We start from the raw sequence: 18,931 nt of genomic DNA, 5'->3' as shown, positions 1-18,931 counted from the left end.
CTCCTTTCCTGTTTCAGATACCCCACTCAGATGAAAGCTGTAAGATGTATACGATACTGTGTAGTAGGCATGTAACGATAACGGCAACATCGTGATATTGTGATACTTAAAACTGCCACAATATGTCGTCGTCATCATGTAACAATATTAAAAGCAGCACATTAAAAAAAAAAAAAAGTCAAGTTGATTTCCATTTGTGTAGTTCTAGCACCCTCTGGTGGCTAGTTTTTTTTTATTTTTTTTATTTTTATTTTTTAGTGAAGGTTAATTTTCACAAGTCATGTTTTGGCCCTTATATGTATAAAATCCACGCTAGGAACTCGATGTGTGCATTAGCAAGCAAGTGCTTCAATATTAAGTGTTATTAGAGATTGTAGGTTGTTTATAAGCATTGTTGTAATGTACAAAAGCACAATATCATGCTTTTTTTTTTTTTTTTTTGAAATATGAGCTCATTTTTTTGCAATAGTGACTTATTTTGTATCGCCAACCTCCCCACAATATCATGCCAATTATCGTATCGTGATATCGTATCGTGATGTTTGGATATCGTTACATCTCCACTGTATACTGTAGATTCCTGCTGCCTACAATTAGAGTAGCATGCCGCAAATCTTTTTGCACTGTCCTAAATTCTTGTGAGAGCACGCTGTTTAGTTTCGCCAGATTTACAGTCGATCTGCCACCGTGCTAAATCTAAATTTCCCCCTTAGCTTTGTTCTGTCTGTCCCCAACCAGCCGTGCCCGCCCGCAGTGTCGTCTTATCGCTCCGCAGCCCGCCCGACGTCCTTATCATTGCCTTGAAATATGAAAAGAGTCTTCTGCCTCCCTCCCATCCTGAGTCGCCTCTGTGACTTTTTAACTGACGACGACGACTCGCAAACCAACATGTCGTCTTGATGATGGCACATTTTTGGCTTTCTCTTCTTCAGGCTGATGGTGGTGGGAAATTGTGCACCTTTTTGGAGTTGTGCAAGTGAATGCAGAGTGTCGCTGAGGCTAAAATATGTCAGACAGACTGATTCACTTTTTAAAGTGTCAGAATATTTTATATTGTTAGCGGACACAAACAACTATGGGGAATATTCTGGTGTTCAAGCCTAAGAGCAAAAAAAGGTTGAAGTGGACTTTTACCAGTGGGGTTCCATTTGTGTAGCTGTAGCTCTTGCTCAAGGAAACAACTACAGGGGAGTCCTCAATTTAAGGCGCACTCGACCTAAGGCATTTCCACTTCACAACGGTTACGACCGCTTTTCCTCTCGTCCGCTATTTAGCTAACTTAGGTAGGAGCACTAGCTTGTGCACTTGTGGGAGAATCTTCGCCCTCTTTTTTTTTTTTCTTTTTTTTTTCCCCCACATCATGGCCCCAAAGAAGAAAGCTACCTCTTCTATTAATGTAGGTTCAGCCAAAAGAAAAGCAGTTACCATGGAAACGAAGCTAGACAGAGAGTCACCGACAAACATAGGCAAAGACTTTGGCTTCAGTCGGACAGCATCTTAATTTTTTTATTTTATTTTAATGTATTTCACTTTTGGTTTTTTTAATGCAAATTATTTTGATGTAAACATTAACTTTAATGGGGAAATTCGACGAAATTCGGGTTACATTGCTAGCGAAGGATCGGAACTCCGATGTAACTCGGACTCCCTGTAATTCCAATCGGGAAAAATACAATAAACTGGTGCAGTGTTCAAAGTGTTCCAATAATAAAACCCCTTTCAAAAATAAATTAACAGTGTTGATACTAAATCAATAAAACTTAACATGTGATGCACATGTGCTTTGTCACGCAAAACCCCCCCAACAAAAAACAGTATAAGCAACCGTAAGGGTTAAACCTTTGACGTCTCATTGAAGTGAGATCTCACATATGTTGATGTCGCGTATGCATTCTTAGTCATTCGAATTGTGAGTTGTTTGACTTCTGAGGCATCCTGAGGTTCAATCTCAGATAAACTTCCCCCATTTAAATGCCATTAATTAAGTGGAAGTGGCATTAAACGGTTCTAAGACTGAAGTTTCAGATCAATAAATAGATTTTCATACAAATCTTACAGTGTACATGTACAATTTAGTAATATATATATATATATATATATATATATATATATATATATATATATATATATATATATTCGTATCGGGATTAATCAGAATCAAATTGCGAATCGAATCGAGGTACTAGGCAATTCAACTCACACCCCTAATTCCATACACTGTTGATGTTTTTAGCTTGGTTGTTTGAACAATTGTATTGATTATTTCATCCAAAATGTTTCACTTTGTGACTTTTTTTATTTGTCTCACACAGTCTGTGCTGTATGTCTGTAACTTTTATGTTCTTTTGCTGCTGCCTGTCTCTCTTGAAAAAGAGGTTTTTAATTTCAACGGTTAAATAACAGTTAAATGGGGGAAAAAGACAAATGTCAAATGTGATCCGAGAACACTTATTTGTCTCAGGTCAGGTCAATAAAATCAATTTGAAATATGGATTTGGTGTAGCATATGGCTTAATTTCTATGCGTTCGGTGCTTCTTGTGAAAGAGTTGTTGTGTGAAGGAAGGAACTGGAAGGCAGCTGTATGGAGATGAGGATGGCCGTGGAAGGATGGACACGTGCAGGAAGGAGCGAAAGGAGTCCAGGAAGCTGTCGAGTCCGAATAAGCGAGGCGACACTTGGCAGCCCGGTGCGCCAGTGTGCCTTGTTGTGCGTGTTCCAGAGGCTTTCACAAGGTTGTGTCTGTTTTAAGGGACCACATATTTTATTTCCAAAAAAAAAAAAAAAAAAAAATGGTTGTGTAGCAACTCATGACAGTGTGTAGGCGAGCTACCAGGAAAACTACAAAACAAGCTTTTTTTTCCAATTTCTCTTTTGCAAGTACCACTCAGCTAATATTTTTAGCTAGCAGTGGCAGCCAAGTACTGTTATATTGCCAAGGGGAAAATGTTAACCTTCAGTAGATGGAATAGGCAGTTTGAGAAACAAAGAGAGATACCATTGACTAAAAACTTGCATGCAAGAAGATGGCTCCAATACAATCTTACAGTTGCTCTTCATATTTCTCCTCAGGTGAGGTCATGCTGTATATTAGATGTGTCGTGATATTACAGCGTGCGATTCTTGTATCGATTCAATATGCGGCCGGATTGATACTTAAACATCAGTTTTTGATGGAAATACTCAACACAACGTCTTACTTAGGGCACTTTAAGCATGGAAGAATGTTACATTAATATAAATACATAAACATAAACATCTGGCCTCAAATAGATGCCTCCCTTGCACCCCTCAGGACAAAAATAGCACGCATGTGTCCGTTTCTTTTGACACAGACCACATGCAGAGGTGACAGTGGAGTTTACAGATCAATTGCAGACAAATGCAATGGGGTTAATTAACCGCTTGCTCCGCACAAGGGTCGCAGGGTATTTTATTATCATTTCTATACATATTGTCACTAACATACAACCAAGTTTTATCAAAGTTAACAATAAAGAAAATGTATTATTTTGAAAAATGCCTCTTACAACATGTAAGGCATATCTTAATAAATAATTACAGTAAACGCAGTGTAAGGAAAAAAACAAATTTTTACTACCAGTCCAGGACCCAGCCATAGTGAATCCGACCCAATTTCGGGCCTCAAGCCACCATTTGAGAATGGCTGAATTCGAGGTTCCATGCCTCGCAGGAAAAGATCATTGAGAGAAAAGAAAAGAAAAGAAAAGAAAAGAAAAGAAAAGAAAAGAAAAGAAAAGAAAAGAAAAGAAAAGAAAAGAAAAATCTGTGTACATTTACCTTCCTTTCCCATCTTGCTGTTTTCACTCAACATCCCACGCAAGGCATTTTGTTGTGGCGTAACAACAAAGATTCATCATATAGGAACATGTTCATTTTCACAACAGATATTATTCAGGTTCGAAAGGAAGACACGGCGTGTTTGGATGGAGTCACTTGCTAGACGTAGAGTGTTTTAAGCATGCGAGTGAGTGATACGCTAATCACAGCATGGGAGTGCGTTTTGCTGGCGGCGGAGCGAGCGCCGACAAATGCAAATTGATATTTCACATCAGTGGAGCGTTAGGAGTGTGAGCCAAGAGCACAAGTGTGCGTACGTGGGAGCGAGAGCTGCAGCATGCAGGAGGCGGCGAGCCACGTTTATCACGCCGAAGATGAGCGCGGCGACGACGAACGTCGCACGCACGATAGAAGCTCTTGAATCGTCGCATCAGCCGCACCTTGACGGCTTCCTGCCCACGCATCACACACCGCACTTGACACTCTAATGTTGACAACATACTGTAAGGCCATTTATAATCGGGCCTAGTGGAGAAATGTTCCACTTTAGTGTTTTTTTTTCCTGCTTTTCATATTTTCTCTTTTGGAATTTGGTTGCATAACATACAGTGGTGTGTTGGTTAGCACATGTGCCTCACAGAGAAGTTCCGGGTTCATATCTTGGCTCTACTCCGGCGTCCTCCCCCATTGCAAGTAGGAGTGTGACGATATATCGATATGGCGATAAATCGTGATACTTTGTCTCCCGATAGATTATCGTTACACCTACGCAAGAATGGCAATATTTGTAGTTCATATACAGCCACTATAACGGCTCCTGAGCAATTAATTGGCGAGCCACTAGGGGGAGTGCCTCATAAGCGTGGGGAGGAAAGTCTTCAGGCGAAGAAGACTCATCAGCTTACTGTCCAGCAACTGACTCACTTTTTGCATACGTTTCTATGAAAAATGTGTATTATATCTTCAATTTGAACATTTTAAAACATATTTTATGTTTCAACTTTTTGAAGCACTCAATTTCTGAGGAATATTATTATTGATTTAATTGGATTTAAAGGGATACTTCACTTATTTAGCCCATTATAGCAATAAAAAGTTGATATTTTGTCTATAATTCATTTGATACTTTAATTATTTTTCACCTACAATTAGTATCTTTAAAAATACATTTTGCAACTTGCTGTCGACTGAAAATGACATCACAAGGACTCAGGTAACCAATCACAGCTCACCTGTTTTCTAGGTTTGGTCATTTGACATTCACAAGCTGAGTTGTGATTGGTTAACTGAGCCCTTGTGATGTCATTTTCAGTCGACAGCAAGTTGCAAAATGTGTTTTTAAAGGTACTAATTGTACATAAAAAATAATGAAAATATAAAATTTATTATAGGCAAAATATTAATGTTTGACTGGCAAAAATGGCTAAATAAGTAAAATATCCCTTTAATATTCAAGTATTTTTGTTTTTGCAATGTTGCACACAAAAATTGTGTCACAGTTAATAAAATGAAACAGTTGACTATGTAACATGTTGAAGACATCACAGCTGACATTTCCTTGTCTTCACTCTCAGTCCGTCTTCAAAATAAAAAGGGGCAGAAAGGTAACTTGAGCGAAAAAGCTGCTGTAATTTACTGTTACTGGCATTAATATTATCTTTCCTTCTTTTGCTCCATTTGTTGAGTGTTTACGCAGACATCTGACACATGTGTTAAGGGACATTCTTTTTTAAAACATTACTTTTTAAAACAGATGGGTTTTGCAAGCTTATAGTTAAGTGCTGCCAGACTCAGACTATTTTTTTTCTTATTATTTTAACACTATTTTCAATAGGAGTGTGACGATATATCAATATCGCGATAAATCGTGATACTTTGTCTCACGATAGATTATCGATACGCCTACACAAGTATGGCAATATTTGTAGTTAATATACAGCCACTAGAACAGCTCCATTGTTCATGACTTATTGAGCAATTACTTGGCGGGCCACTAGGTGGAGCACCTCATAAGAGTGGTGGGGAAATGGACGCAAGTCTTCAGGTGAAGAAGACTCATCAGCTTACTTTTACTTGTGGAAGACAATTTATCTGTCCATCAACTCACTCATTTTTGGGTTATCTTTGATATTTACATTTGTTTTGGAGTAAGTCAAAAAAACAAAAACAACATTTTCTTATTTTTTTGCAACTATTATTATTACTGCATTTCAGTGTCATAACACAGTCTGATTGTGTGTGTGTGTGTGTGTGGGTGGGGGGGGGGGTGGGGGGGGGTAATGCGGAGGTGGGGCGGGGTTGCTCGCAACAGTCGCTTAAATCATTCGACTGAAGTTTTGCGGGTTTGAACACAGCCCGCGGCACTTTGTGTGAAGTCACGACTGAATGATATAAGAGCGCGCGTGCGTGTAAAAGCTTCCTAAGTGGAGCTTTTCAAGTATTAAAGGGCTTTCAGACAAATGCCATTAATCTATCAGGAAACGGATTATCCGTCCGGGAAATGACTGATAAGGGGCCTTCAAATCCCGGCTGGAGACACAATCAAGATGCATCGCCTCTCAACGCGTTCACGTTTGTGTCTGCGCTTGCATGTGACGACGTGTGAGTTTGTTTGTCAGGTTTGACAGACAGTCGTGAGGTTCATTCGAGTGCGCTGAGCTGTGGCACTTCTGTCTACGCGATGTGCGCGTGGAAACCCAAGCAGTCCTTAGGGACGTAATTATGATGATTAGGGGCGTTAAGAAAAATCGATTCAGCAATATATCACGATATTAGAGCATGCAATCCTTGTATCGATTCAATATGCGGCAGAATCGATATTTAAACATCAATTTACATCTACAAGTTTACTGATTAGTAGGGGTGTGAATTGCCTAGTACCTGACTGTAAGCCACTGTAATTAAAAAAAATCAAGTCAAGTCATCTTTATTTATATAGCGCTTTAAAACTGAGTCTATTTGGTCCCGATCTAAATCGTCAAATTGACTCTACAGAATTGACTGTGTGTAAGGTTACATTGGCTTCAAATTATATTGAATGTGATTTTTTTAATTTTTAATTTTTATTTTTTAGGAATAAAACATCTATCTCAGTTGCCGTTGCATTTGTGTCTGCCAGCTACAAAAAAGAAAAACGAGAATTAAGAAGTTTTCCAGTGCAATGCAATATGATAAAGTCAAACATAAGTAGATCTTAGAGGGTTGCACTGTTGTTTATATTGACTCGGCATGTGTATCTATGCTTTTTTGTTCAGTTGGCATCTTTTTTGATTCTCACAATAGCACAACTGTGCTTGCATAGCCCCACTAAGACCCCCATCCTAAAGCCCATCTGTTTGTTGGGGTTCCAGTGATATTGAATGTTTGGCTGAGCAAAATAGTTTTTGCCAGGCTAAGATTTGTGCGTGAGAACACACGGGGTGTTTGCAAGGCCAGACAAACATGACCAAGTGAGTAAAGCAAACTATTTTTTTTTTTCCCTCTTCAGCCAATTTTTTTTTTCATTCTTGATGCTGCCAAACACTCCGCGCAGGTCTTTGTTGGCTGCCATTGAAGGCACTTGAAACCTGAGCCAGGTCAAGATCGGTACGATTTGTTCTTACGCTGTTTTTATTTTCGGTCTGGGACCACGTTTGCTCAACAACAACAACAGACAAAATACAACATGCAGGATCCACAAACAAACATCACAATTTTCACATCATCTGCTTGCCACTCGATTGACAGGTAAAAAGTCGTGGTGTTTGCCAATCATTGATACTGTATGTGTATGTACACAACACATCCATTGTAAATCAAATCATTAAAGGCGACGTCAACCTAAAACATTTCTTGACAAGAATATATGTGACCTCACTAGTGTAAACATGATATTCTGATTAATATTTGTGGAATATGAGTTATGCAGCAAAATCCTACCATATTTATCCATCTCAGGGGGCGGCCATTTTGCCACTTGTTGTCGACTTAAGATGACATCACAGTTGGTCTGGTCTCAGGCAACAGCTCACCTGTTTTCTGAAGCTGAACTGTGATTGGTTGTTACCCGAGCAACTGTGATGTCATTTTCAGTCAACAGCAAGTGGCAAAATGGCCGCCCCCTGAGATGGATAAAAACGGCTGGCTTTTGCCACATAACTCATATTCTACAAACGCAATATTAAGTGGGATGCTCCTATTTTGTGACGTTCACTCCCAATATGATTATTATCTGCAGGGAAAATAAAAGGTCAATTACCCAGTAAAAATCCTCTGTGTGTGGTTTTTATTTTTTATTTTTATCAGTTGCAGTTCTGTCACTTATAATTGCTCACATAACACAACGATTAGGGGACAGCGTGGCACATTTGAGGCTAATTAATGAGAATACTTTGTTGGGTTTAAAGAGCAAACGTGTAACAATTCACGAGCAAAATCACCAACACGGAGTGAACTCATTACAAACTGGCTAGAACACAGACTGCCATCAAGAGTCAAACATTTTTTTGTTTTTTTTGTTTACTGACTGAAACGTCAGAGGTCAAAGAAGCAATGTCAAATTGAAACATCTGACTTGATTAACCAAATAACTGCAAAAAATATATCCACTTAAAACCTCTGGTGCCTTCCCAGTGTTTTTCCTCAACGCTACAACGAGGCACTCTAAAGCTGCCATGCCAGTGCGAAGTCTCCATCCACAAGCTGCCTATCAAGTAGGACTTATTCAAAAAAAAAAATGTTTCTCCTTCTTGAGTGAGTGCACAGACACTCAAAGCCAACAACAACAACAAGGCGCTCTAAAGTGACCGTAGCAACCCACTTTCGCCTTTCCTGTGTCATGTGGCAGCCTTCAACAAGGTGTGAAATATTTAGAAACAAATCTCTGAATTGAAGGAACAGTCTAAACCTGAAACTTCAGTGTTGCAAAAAAAGTCCAAAGAAGACTTTGTCTGCCATCATTTGATGATGAGTCACAATTGGAGTGTAACAATATATCGATATCATGATACTTTGTCTCACGATAGATTATGGATACGTCTACGCCAAGTATCAATATTTGTAGTTAATATACAGCCACTATAACGGCTCCATTGTTCATTCCTGATTGAGCAATTACTTGGCGGATCACTAGGTGGAGCACCTCATAAGAGTGGTGGGGAAATGGACGCAAGTCTTCAGGCGAAGAAGACTCATCAACTTACTTTTACTTGTTGAAGACGTTTATCTGTCCAGCAACTGACTCACTTTTGCATGCATTTCTATGAAAAATGTGCATTATAGCTTCAATTTTACATTTTTAAAACTGATTTTATGTTTTGACTTTTAGAAGCCACAGTTTCTGAGGAATATTAATATTGATTTAATTAGATTAGATAGATTAGTGATGGTACAAAAAGAAACAATTTTCTCATTGAAAAATCATCCATTTATGTCTTGAGTACTATTATCGTAGATTATCGTGGATTTATGACCTGACCAATATATCGATAATGGCGGTATCGTCATATTGTGAGATAATTATCGTGAGTCTTATATCGTATCGTGAGGTACCCACAGGTTCTCACCCTTAGTCACAATCCGTCACTGCAATTGCGAAATGCCACCTAGTATTTTAGCATCAGTAGTTTTGACTGACTGTAATTGTTTTCCTTGCTCTGCTCCTGTAGAGTAGTTACACTCAGACTGTAGCAGTGTGCAAGAAATATCTCAGCAAAAAGACTTCATCTGAGCCATGTGTCCAAATATTGAGTTATCTTCTTTTAAATTGCGATCACCTCTGCACCCTTCTCTCTCTCTCTCTCTTTTTTTTTTTTTTTTTTTTTGCTAATTTGAATTCAGTAAAGAATCTCGCAATTGGACACAAGCCAAGACTCACTTTGAGTGTCTGCTTGGGCAAAGTCTGTACAATATAATGTCGTATATATAGTGAAGAGCTATTTCGGCCTGGCGCGAGGGACTTTGTGACGAGCTCTTTATTCAGGTTGACAGGCCCGTCAATTAAAACTGCAAAGTAATTGGCACCGTATGGCGCACTGGGACAATGGAACTTCCTGTTCTATTCATGACCCCCTGAACTCAGTTTATGAGCGTTTGCTCCTTCCACGGTTAACCGCAGGATGAAGGCACTTCAACAGTCGGTAAGGGGGAATAATAGTGCGCGTTTAATTTTGGGGTATGGAACGTTACCACGGAAGCAGACAGGAAGCGACGCTGAGAATTCCAGAAGAGACCATTGAAAAAGGGATAGGCAAACAAACGGAAAGTGCGCGAAGGAACTTTGACTTGAGATGCGACCAGACAGTGTGGATGACTGAAGAAGGAAAAACAAAAATGATCCAAATTAGTGTTAATTTTATCCGCCATTTTTAAATTTAGTCTCACTTTTAGACCAATTACGGTCACGTTTGTTAGTTTTTATCACAATTAGTCAACCTCATCCGGTTTTTATTTAGTAAATTTTTAGTATTCATTTTAGTCCAAGAAAACATAATTTCACTTGGCTAGTTTTAGTCAGCAAAAACTGTCAACGTTTTAGTCAGGACAATCATTTTACCCCTGCATATACATATATATATTTTGTCAGCAGGCTATGTTGAGCATTTCGGATTTAAAACTATTTCACATCAAATTTTCTCTCATCGTTTTGATGAAAAACAACTTGACACACAATTACAGTGGCTACGATGTCTCCATTCTATGAGTTAGCAAGTTAGTCAGCATTAGTTAGCGGTCGCGTTAACATTATTGTTGGAATGTTATAGCTGTTGAAGAATCCGCCTCCTGTCAGTCCCATGTGTTTATTATGCATGTTGCGCTCATTAGCTGCAGATTTGAAAGGGGGCGTGTCACATGACACTGTCACAGTGACCGATTAGCAGCGACAAGATTTGACAACAAACATATTTTCATCTCGTTTTTGTTGAACTAAAATGTCCATAGAGTTTAGTCCCGTTTTTGTTAAGTGACGTACATTTTTGTCTCGTCTTCATTACGCGACGAAAATGCATACTGATAATAGTCCCAGTTATTGTTTATTACAGAGGGTTTTAGTCTAGTCTGTTCTAGTTTTAATCCGGTGAAAAATGCGTGTTGACAAAATTATTTTTGTTTCGTTCTTGATGACGAAATTAACGCTAATCCGAATCATCGGAAGCAATTTCACAACACATAATAATCAGATATAGATGGAGCAAAGGGAAAGAAACAAAGGAGGAAGAAACGTGCTCAGCATTTTGAGCATCCGACATGTTCGTTGTATTATCTGTAAGATGACCTCAAATCAAGTTGATATGCTGCACCGTGTGTTTTTTGCAGATGCTCCTCACATTTTCAGAACAAATGAAATATGATATTGTGCGTCTGCGGCGTATTATCTGATATGTGCGCTCAGAACTACGTGAACTTCATGACCTTGGTTGGCCAGGATTGTTTTCCCGACTCTGCGCTGAGTCAGGGGAAGAGAAAGAAAGACAACAGACGGAATGTGTCCAAGGGCTTTATCTGCTCTCGCTGGAGGAAATAAATATTCAGGGAGCTCAGTCAGACATTCGAGTGTCTCTGTTTTCTAATGCCATTGTAGCTCCTTGTTTTTAATCTGGAATTATTGGCTTCATTTGTTTTCGACAACAAATAGATGATGATGAATCACAATTGTTATGCTATTGTGCATCCTCCAAAGTCCTACGGAGGAAATGTGTCACGTGGCGTTGAATGGAACTTAACTTCAACACAGGGCAGGCGGTGACGGCTCAGTACTGTATGACTAATTCAATGAAATATCAATTACACACTCAAATACATGTCGTTGAAAACATGGTAGTACTTGCCAACAGGATTTTTTTTTAAACTGGTTTCTATTAATGTGCTTTGAGTTTACGAAACACCCTTTAAATATTACTAAAAATAGTGTTTGCTGGCTTGATGCCGTCACGTTTTTGTATATTTATTATTTAATGGTATTGATATTATTATCAGATTTTTTGCTAGATTTTCACATGAAAAATTATTTTGCATATAGAAGGCTCTTAGCCATTGATTTCCATCTTTCGCTAATCGCATTAAAAAATTTAATACTGTATGAACATGCTTGAAAAGACAGATACAGCCTCATTAAGAGCATAAAGAGGATGCCAATGTCATACTTTGTGTACTATTGACACTTTTTAAGCAAAATATAGAATATGTAAAAAAACAAAAAAAAAAAACAAAAAAAAATGTAATTTTCCATTGTTTTTTTTCTTTTCCAAATTGGCTGCAGTTTTTTTTCAGTGTTGTCAAAATAGCCTAAAACCATTGAAACTTGGCACCAAAATGTGTGTTGACTGGTTTTACTGGTAATGGTGCCTGTGGTGAGGTGTGCAGTTTGGCAGGTAGCAAACGGTTCTTCTTCTTCTCCTCCACAAAAAAAAAAAAAAAAAAAACATGAAATGAAAATGATATTTAAAATGCTTGGCTGTTAAACCCAAAGGAAGTGAAAATAAAATAAAATAAAAACTCATACCATGTCTTTATAAACCTTGATTTGGGCACTGTGTAGTCATGGTGGAACATTTTCTCATAACGACATCCACAATGATGCACAGTCATGAGCAATGTCACCTCTTCATGCAACATGTTAATAACAGACACCAAATATAGACTTCCAAGACACTTTATTTGCATGGACCTCATTTTTTTTTCCTGTCTCTCGGCTGTTTCTTATCAGGCTGCCGCTGACTACGCAAAGGCTCACCTGCCGGAGGCGCTACGCCAGCAGCTGCTGACCTACGAACGTGAGCGAGAGCGGGATCGGGAAAAGGATAAAGAGAAGGATGAGAAAAAGGACGGGCTGTCCTACCCATCCATCCTGGAGCAGCAGATCCTGACATTAGACCGGGAAATGTTGGAAAAGCTCTCCGCCACATACAATGAAGCAGGTGGCTTTGTGTGTGCATATGTGTGTGTGCGGGTGTGCATGCAAAGAGTATTTTTAGCATAAACAAACTCAATTCAGCCTCGATTGTATTGGCTTCTGTTGCTAACATACTATGACAGATAGCGATGCGATATACTGTCATATTGTTATTTTGTAAGGGTAGACCGATAATCGGCCTGGCTGATTATCGGCGCCGATTATTGGGCTTTTTGCTGAATATCAGTATCGGCCTTTTTTTTTAAATTTTTTATTTTTATTCATTTATTTATTTATTTTTTTTAAAAATTAAATCTGGCGGCTGATATAAAGTAAACCTAAAATTATTTTAATCTCAGGGAGGTATTTATTTCAATTTTCAGTTAACTTTGTAAGAGATGGTACTGCCTGGTACTGGGAACCTTCTGAACCATTTGTTTTTGTTCAACATTAAAACAAACAAATATCAAAGTTTAAGATTTCAGGATTTTTTTTTAAATGGGGTGGCACGGTGGATGACTGATTAGCATGTTCGCCTCCCAATACTGAGGACGCAAGATCAAGTCCAGGCTCCGGCCTACCTGGGTGGAGTTTGCATATTCACCCCGTGCCTGCGTGGGTCTTCTCCGGGTACTCCGATCTCCTCCCACATTCCAAAAACATGCATGGCAGGTTAATTGGGTGTTCCGAATTGTCCCTAACTGTGCTTTTGTGTGTGGATGGTTGTTCGTCTCTGCGTGCCCTGCGATTGGCTGGCAACCAGTTCAGGGTGTACCTCGCCTACTGCCTGAAGCCAGCTGGGATAGGTACCAGCATCCACACGACCCTATTGAGGAGCAAGCGGTTCAGAAAATGAATGAGTGGATGGGTGGGATTTTTTTAAATTTGGGAAAAAAATATTTACTGTAGAAAACTGTAGAGAGCTATGGTATTTACTTGCTTAAGTTTGCGTTTAACTGAAGACGTACTAATAACCTTGGAAGCCAAATGTTTTGCTAGAAATTTAAAAGGATTTCAATTGTCTCAGATTTAAAAAAAAAAAAAAAAATCCACATTTTGAGAGTCTGAAAAACTCTTTAATGAACAGGCTTTAAGACATTTCAAATGAGTCAAGATTGGCATTTGTATTTTTAAAAATGTTGACACCGATATCCCCTGACCCTTTTATTGAAAATGAACATTGGCATCAAATATCGGTTATCTGCCTCCTTGACTACTAATAATCGGTATCGGCCCTGGAAAACCGATATCAGTTATATCTCTATTATTTTGTCCCACTCCAAGGGTATATTACAAGTTTGGATGATTCCAGGGTGTGTTCCGCTTTATATCCATCCATGCCATTGTGTGGCTGCAAATCATGTCAAAATTAACCATACTTTTGGGTTTGTTTATGGTGCAGCCTCCTCTGTAGTTGACACTCTTCCTATTTCAGTCTGCTATTGTTGAACAGCGACTGTCAGCAGCCCCCGGGCCTTGCTTATTCAGCTGTTTAAATACAAGCCAATCTTCACAAGGCTTGTAGTCATTATCATTAGGGAGGAGTGAGGAGAAGGAGTGGGCGGGTGGTGGATACAGAAGAGGTAAGAGAAGGGTCAGAGGAAGGGACGTGCGGATGTTGAAATTGGTGAAAGCTGCGCGGCAAGGAGCAAGAAAAAGTTGAGGAGATGTTCATTTGGTGAGGAGACAGAGAAGTGAAAAATAAGCGGGGGTTAGGGCACTCTTTAAGATGGAATTGGATATTCATTAATGTACTGTATTTGGGTTATTGCAAAATAGAATACATCTACAATAAGTACAAATGCAGAAGTCATGTGGGCTTTGTTCTTCACTCTGTTTACAGACTCTGAAGATGCTTGACTTGGTCCAAAAATGTCTCTAATGAAATGTCACTTGTTCCAAAGAATCTCTAAAGATTCAAAAAGTCTTAAAGACTTCATTTGGTCTAAAAAATCTCAGAGACTTTTTTGGGTTGGTGTAAAAAAATATATCATAAGATCCATCTGCTTAGCCAAAAAGTCTCTAAAGATTCTTCACTTAATACTAATTATTTGAAGATGATTCAGTTGTTCCAAAAAGTCTCAAGATTCTCCAGATCAGGGGTGGCAAACTGCGTCCTCGAGGGCCGGTGTCCTGCAGGTTTTGTAGATTTCCCGACTCGAAGTGCAGATGATTCCAATTAACAGGCTCGTTATCAGGTTTCTGCAGAGCTTGCTGATGAGCTGATCATGAATCAGCTGTGTTGAAGAAGGACTCAAAACCAAAACCAGCAGGACTGCGGCCCTCGAGGACCGGATCTCGCCACCCCTGCTCCAGATGATACAAGATATATCGACAGCTGAATACTCCTCAGTAAAAACTGAAGATTCTTCGGTTCATCCAAAAAGGTCCCAGAGATTCTCAAAATGATCCTGAAACTTCAATTCATCCAAATACTTTCCAAAGTTGTTTCTAGACTTCAGTTGGCCTAAAAAAACAACAATCTGGAAAGATTCCAAGATTTCAAAAGCAAACTTCAGCTAATTTAAAAAAAAAAAAAAAAAAAAGTCTAAGTATTGTTGACATTATACAAAGTATGTTCCAAAAAGTCTATCAAGGCTCTCCAGCTAATCCAAGACATATCTACGTACATATAAAATAGCAGCTGGTCAACTATTTAGTTGGCCCATAAAGTCTATGAATATGCTTCAGTTGGTCTACAATCTCTAGAGAATCTTCAGTTCATCCAAAAAATATCCAGAATCTCTTCACCTGATCTAAAAAACAAAAAAAAACACCTACAAAATCTCTAAAGATTCAGCCAAAAATTCTCTAAAGACTATTCCGTTAATCCAAAGTCTTGAAAGGATTCATCATAAAACCTGTAAAGACTCTTCAAATCATCTAAAAACTCCCCACAAACATATCGCCACTAGCCGCTAACAGGTTAGAAACAATCCCAATGCATGGGGAATATTATTCAGAATTATGACCTTCCTTGAATGGACAATAAAGTTCATTATTATGATGGTTATTTTTATTCGCTTGAATGTCTCTCTCATCTACCAGAAGCCACGTCATTGAGTATAATGCGTACAAAGGCCCAGTGGTGTTCACTCATTTTCAGTATCGATTGCTCAGCTTTTATTTGCTGTCGTGCCATCGTCTGCAGACTTGTAAAATCGTGTATTCATCGCCGCAGCGGAGTGTTTTTGCTGCCATTTAAATTAATGATTCTGTCTCTAAAACAAGCCTTGTTCTCCAAAGAAACATCTAATGACATCCAACGTAAGCGCTGTTACAAAAGTTCAGTTTACAAGCCATATTTTCACTTTACAGCAATTTTAAAGTTTTAGTCATGAACCTGCACTCTCAGCAAGACGAGACCAAAAAAAGAAAAATGACACAGAGAGGAGTAATTCACTTAAACTAGACTGAGAATGCTTCAGCATTCCCACAACAAGGGTGAAGGGGTCAAGTTTAAAATTGGATTACAGGTCCGAACAATGTGTAGCGTGAACAAGAAGTTGATTTTCAAGATGTGACTCCCTCCCATGTCAGCAGTTAAGCGATGATCGAGGAAGCTCATATGACACGCTGGTTGTAAAAGAAGAGAATGAAAGTCTATAGGCGACAGCTCCTCGTAAAAAGGCTCCAGTATGCTAGCGACAATACCTTTTGTCACACTCTCCCGCCGTCGACCTTTTTATCCTCTTTTATGCTCATCTCTCTCTTCTTCTGTACTCAAGCCAGCATCCGCTTACTGATCTACGCTGCTCGGGCAAGAAACGCCATCTCCTGATCCCTCCTTCTTTTTTGTGTTTTGATTCTTTGCGACCTTTTAACCGCACAATGGGCTTCGGTCCAGAGCTATTATTTTGCCCCGCCAGCGAGACATACTGACTGTGAGTTCACTTGGAGAAAGCTACTGCTTGTTGAGCCTCGGAATTTATTACACTCTCAGCGTCTTGGGTGGGATGGGAGGGTTAACTGCTGATCAGGTAATTGTTGCTCGTTCTTCCAAATTGTGGCTGATTCACAGCTCACTCCTCTTCATTGTAATCAGGGCCTGAATAGGGCAGTTTACAATTACGCCCAAATTACTATTTTTAGAACGGCGCACTGCGCATGGGCGTGGCCGGTTGATTTTCCGACAAGAAGCACAGGCTGTTTATGTGTTTAAGCTGTTCCAAAGTGTGTTTGTCGATTGAACCACGTTGAAATTTCATACCTGGGATGTCGTTATCCTCCAAAATTATGAGTATGCGTTAGAGATGTAACGGTATCCAAACATCACGATACGATATCACAATAGAAAGGTCACGATACGGTAATTATGTGGGGAGGTTGGCGATAAAAAGTCACAATTTTGTTTAAAAAAAATAAAATATATATATATATATATATATATATATATATATATATATATATATATATATATATATAAATATATGTATATATATATATATATACACTAAAAAAACAGTATTGTGTTTTTGTACATTACAGCAATGTATATAATAAACAACCTACAGTCTTTATCAACACTTACTATTGAGGTACTTACTTGCTAATGCACACACACATTGATTTCCTCTACATATTAACTCTGTTCACAAGCATTTTACAAAGAAGGGCCAAAACATGCCTTGTGAAAATTAAACTGCGCTAAAAAGCTAGCCACCAGAGGGTGCTAGGACTGCACAAATGGAAATCAACCTGACTTTTTTTTTTAAGATGTGCTGCTTTTAATATTGGGACAAGATGACGACGATATTGTATCGTTTTAATATCGCGATATCACGATATTGCTGTTATCGTTATATCCCTAGTACGCGTGTCATACTCTATTTTGTCCAACTCATGCATATTGGGGGAAACGTGACATCATTTAATATCAACCCTATTAAGCTGGTGGGAGAGCAAGTGAGAGAGGGGATGCTCCCAGTTGAGTCCCCGACATATCTGATTCATCCCCCCCAGTCGCTTCGTCCCGTCACTGTTTATCAGCAAACACACCAAGCAGAGATAAGACTGATGTGACTTTTAATGGAACGGCGGTAAGCTTCAGGTGTCACCTTGATGCCGTGTGCATGGTATGCGTCGACTCCTGACCTCGACGCGATGGCGTGAACTCTGTCGCATAACAGGTTTTTACACACCGCGCAAGTTGCTCAGTGGCGCGCGAGTGCTGGAATGGAAAGCTAAAGGTGAACGCGGCTGGTGGCTGCTTGCAGTTAATCTTTTTCCCTCAGCTTGTTTTTGTCTGGCAAGGTCAATGGCAGATAAGAGACGGGATTTTAATTAAAGGGGAAGTCAACCTTCATCATTTCTTGACAATAATATGTTATATGTGACCTCAGTAGGCTAAACATGACATTCTGATTCATATGACATATGTGGAATATGAGTTATGAAGCAGAATCCAGCCGTTTTTATCCATCTCAAAAGGCATCCATTTTGCCTCTTGCTATCGACTAGGGATGTAATGTCCACACATCACGATACGATATTATCACCATATGAGGGTCACAATACGATAATTATCGCGATATTGTGAGGAGGTTGGTGATACAAAAAGGTCACAATATTATATTTAAAAAAAAAAGAGCTCATGCCAAAAAAAAGACAATTGTGCTTTTGTACATTAGAGCAATGCTTATAAACAACCTACAATCTCTGATAAGACTTAATATTGAGGCACTTACTTGCTAAAGCAAGCACATTGAGTTCCTCCACATATTGACTTGACTCACAAGCATATTACGTTCCCCTTCATCTGACCATTAGCGTGGAATTTAAATGTAGAAGGGCCAAAACATGCCTTGGGAAAATGAAACTGCGCTAAAAAACTAGCCACCAGCGGGTTCTAGAACTGCACAAATGGAAATCAACCCGACTTTTTGAACTGATGTGCTGCTTTTAATATTGTGACATGACAATATTGACGTTATCGTTGCATTCCTACTGTCAACCAATCACAGCTCAGCTTCAGAAAACAACTGAGCTGTGATTGGTCGTCGCCTGAGCCGTGAGCAACTGTTATGTCATCTTCAGTCGACAGTATTGGCAAAAATGTGCGCCTTTGTGTAAGTTAGGAGGGTTTCGTCAAATGCATGTACATGATGCAATCAGAATCAAATAATCCTTAAGACTTTTATTTTTAAGTGCAATGTTCTGTAATGTTACTCTATTTCTTCAAAGGCTACTCTTTCACATACGTTGTAAATTCCGGCACTTTTGCTTCACCTCGCAGGTCAGTTTTGGTACTGCGACTCAAAAGG

General features: G+C 39.1%; 1 protein-coding gene across 1 annotated transcript in view; it reads left to right on the top strand.

Annotated features, from left to right (window-relative positions):
* ppm1lb (protein phosphatase, Mg2+/Mn2+ dependent, 1Lb) overlaps positions 1-18,931 on the top strand; it is a 37,496-nt gene that overhangs the window by 10,540 nt on the left and 8,025 nt on the right. The window contains exon 2 of the mRNA XM_077540961.1: positions 12,483-12,693. Within this exon, the coding sequence (XP_077397087.1) occupies positions 12,483-12,693 (211 nt within the window). The remainder of the gene's footprint in view (positions 1-12,482; positions 12,694-18,931) is intronic.

The sequence above is a fragment of the Festucalex cinctus genome, chromosome 13 (assembly GCF_051991245.1).
Source record: "Festucalex cinctus isolate MCC-2025b chromosome 13, RoL_Fcin_1.0, whole genome shotgun sequence".
In the NCBI taxonomy this organism is placed as follows: Eukaryota; Metazoa; Chordata; class Actinopteri; order Syngnathiformes; family Syngnathidae; genus Festucalex; species Festucalex cinctus.
Note: the sequence above shows the minus strand (reverse complement) of the source record. Positions and strands in the feature narration are given on the sequence as shown.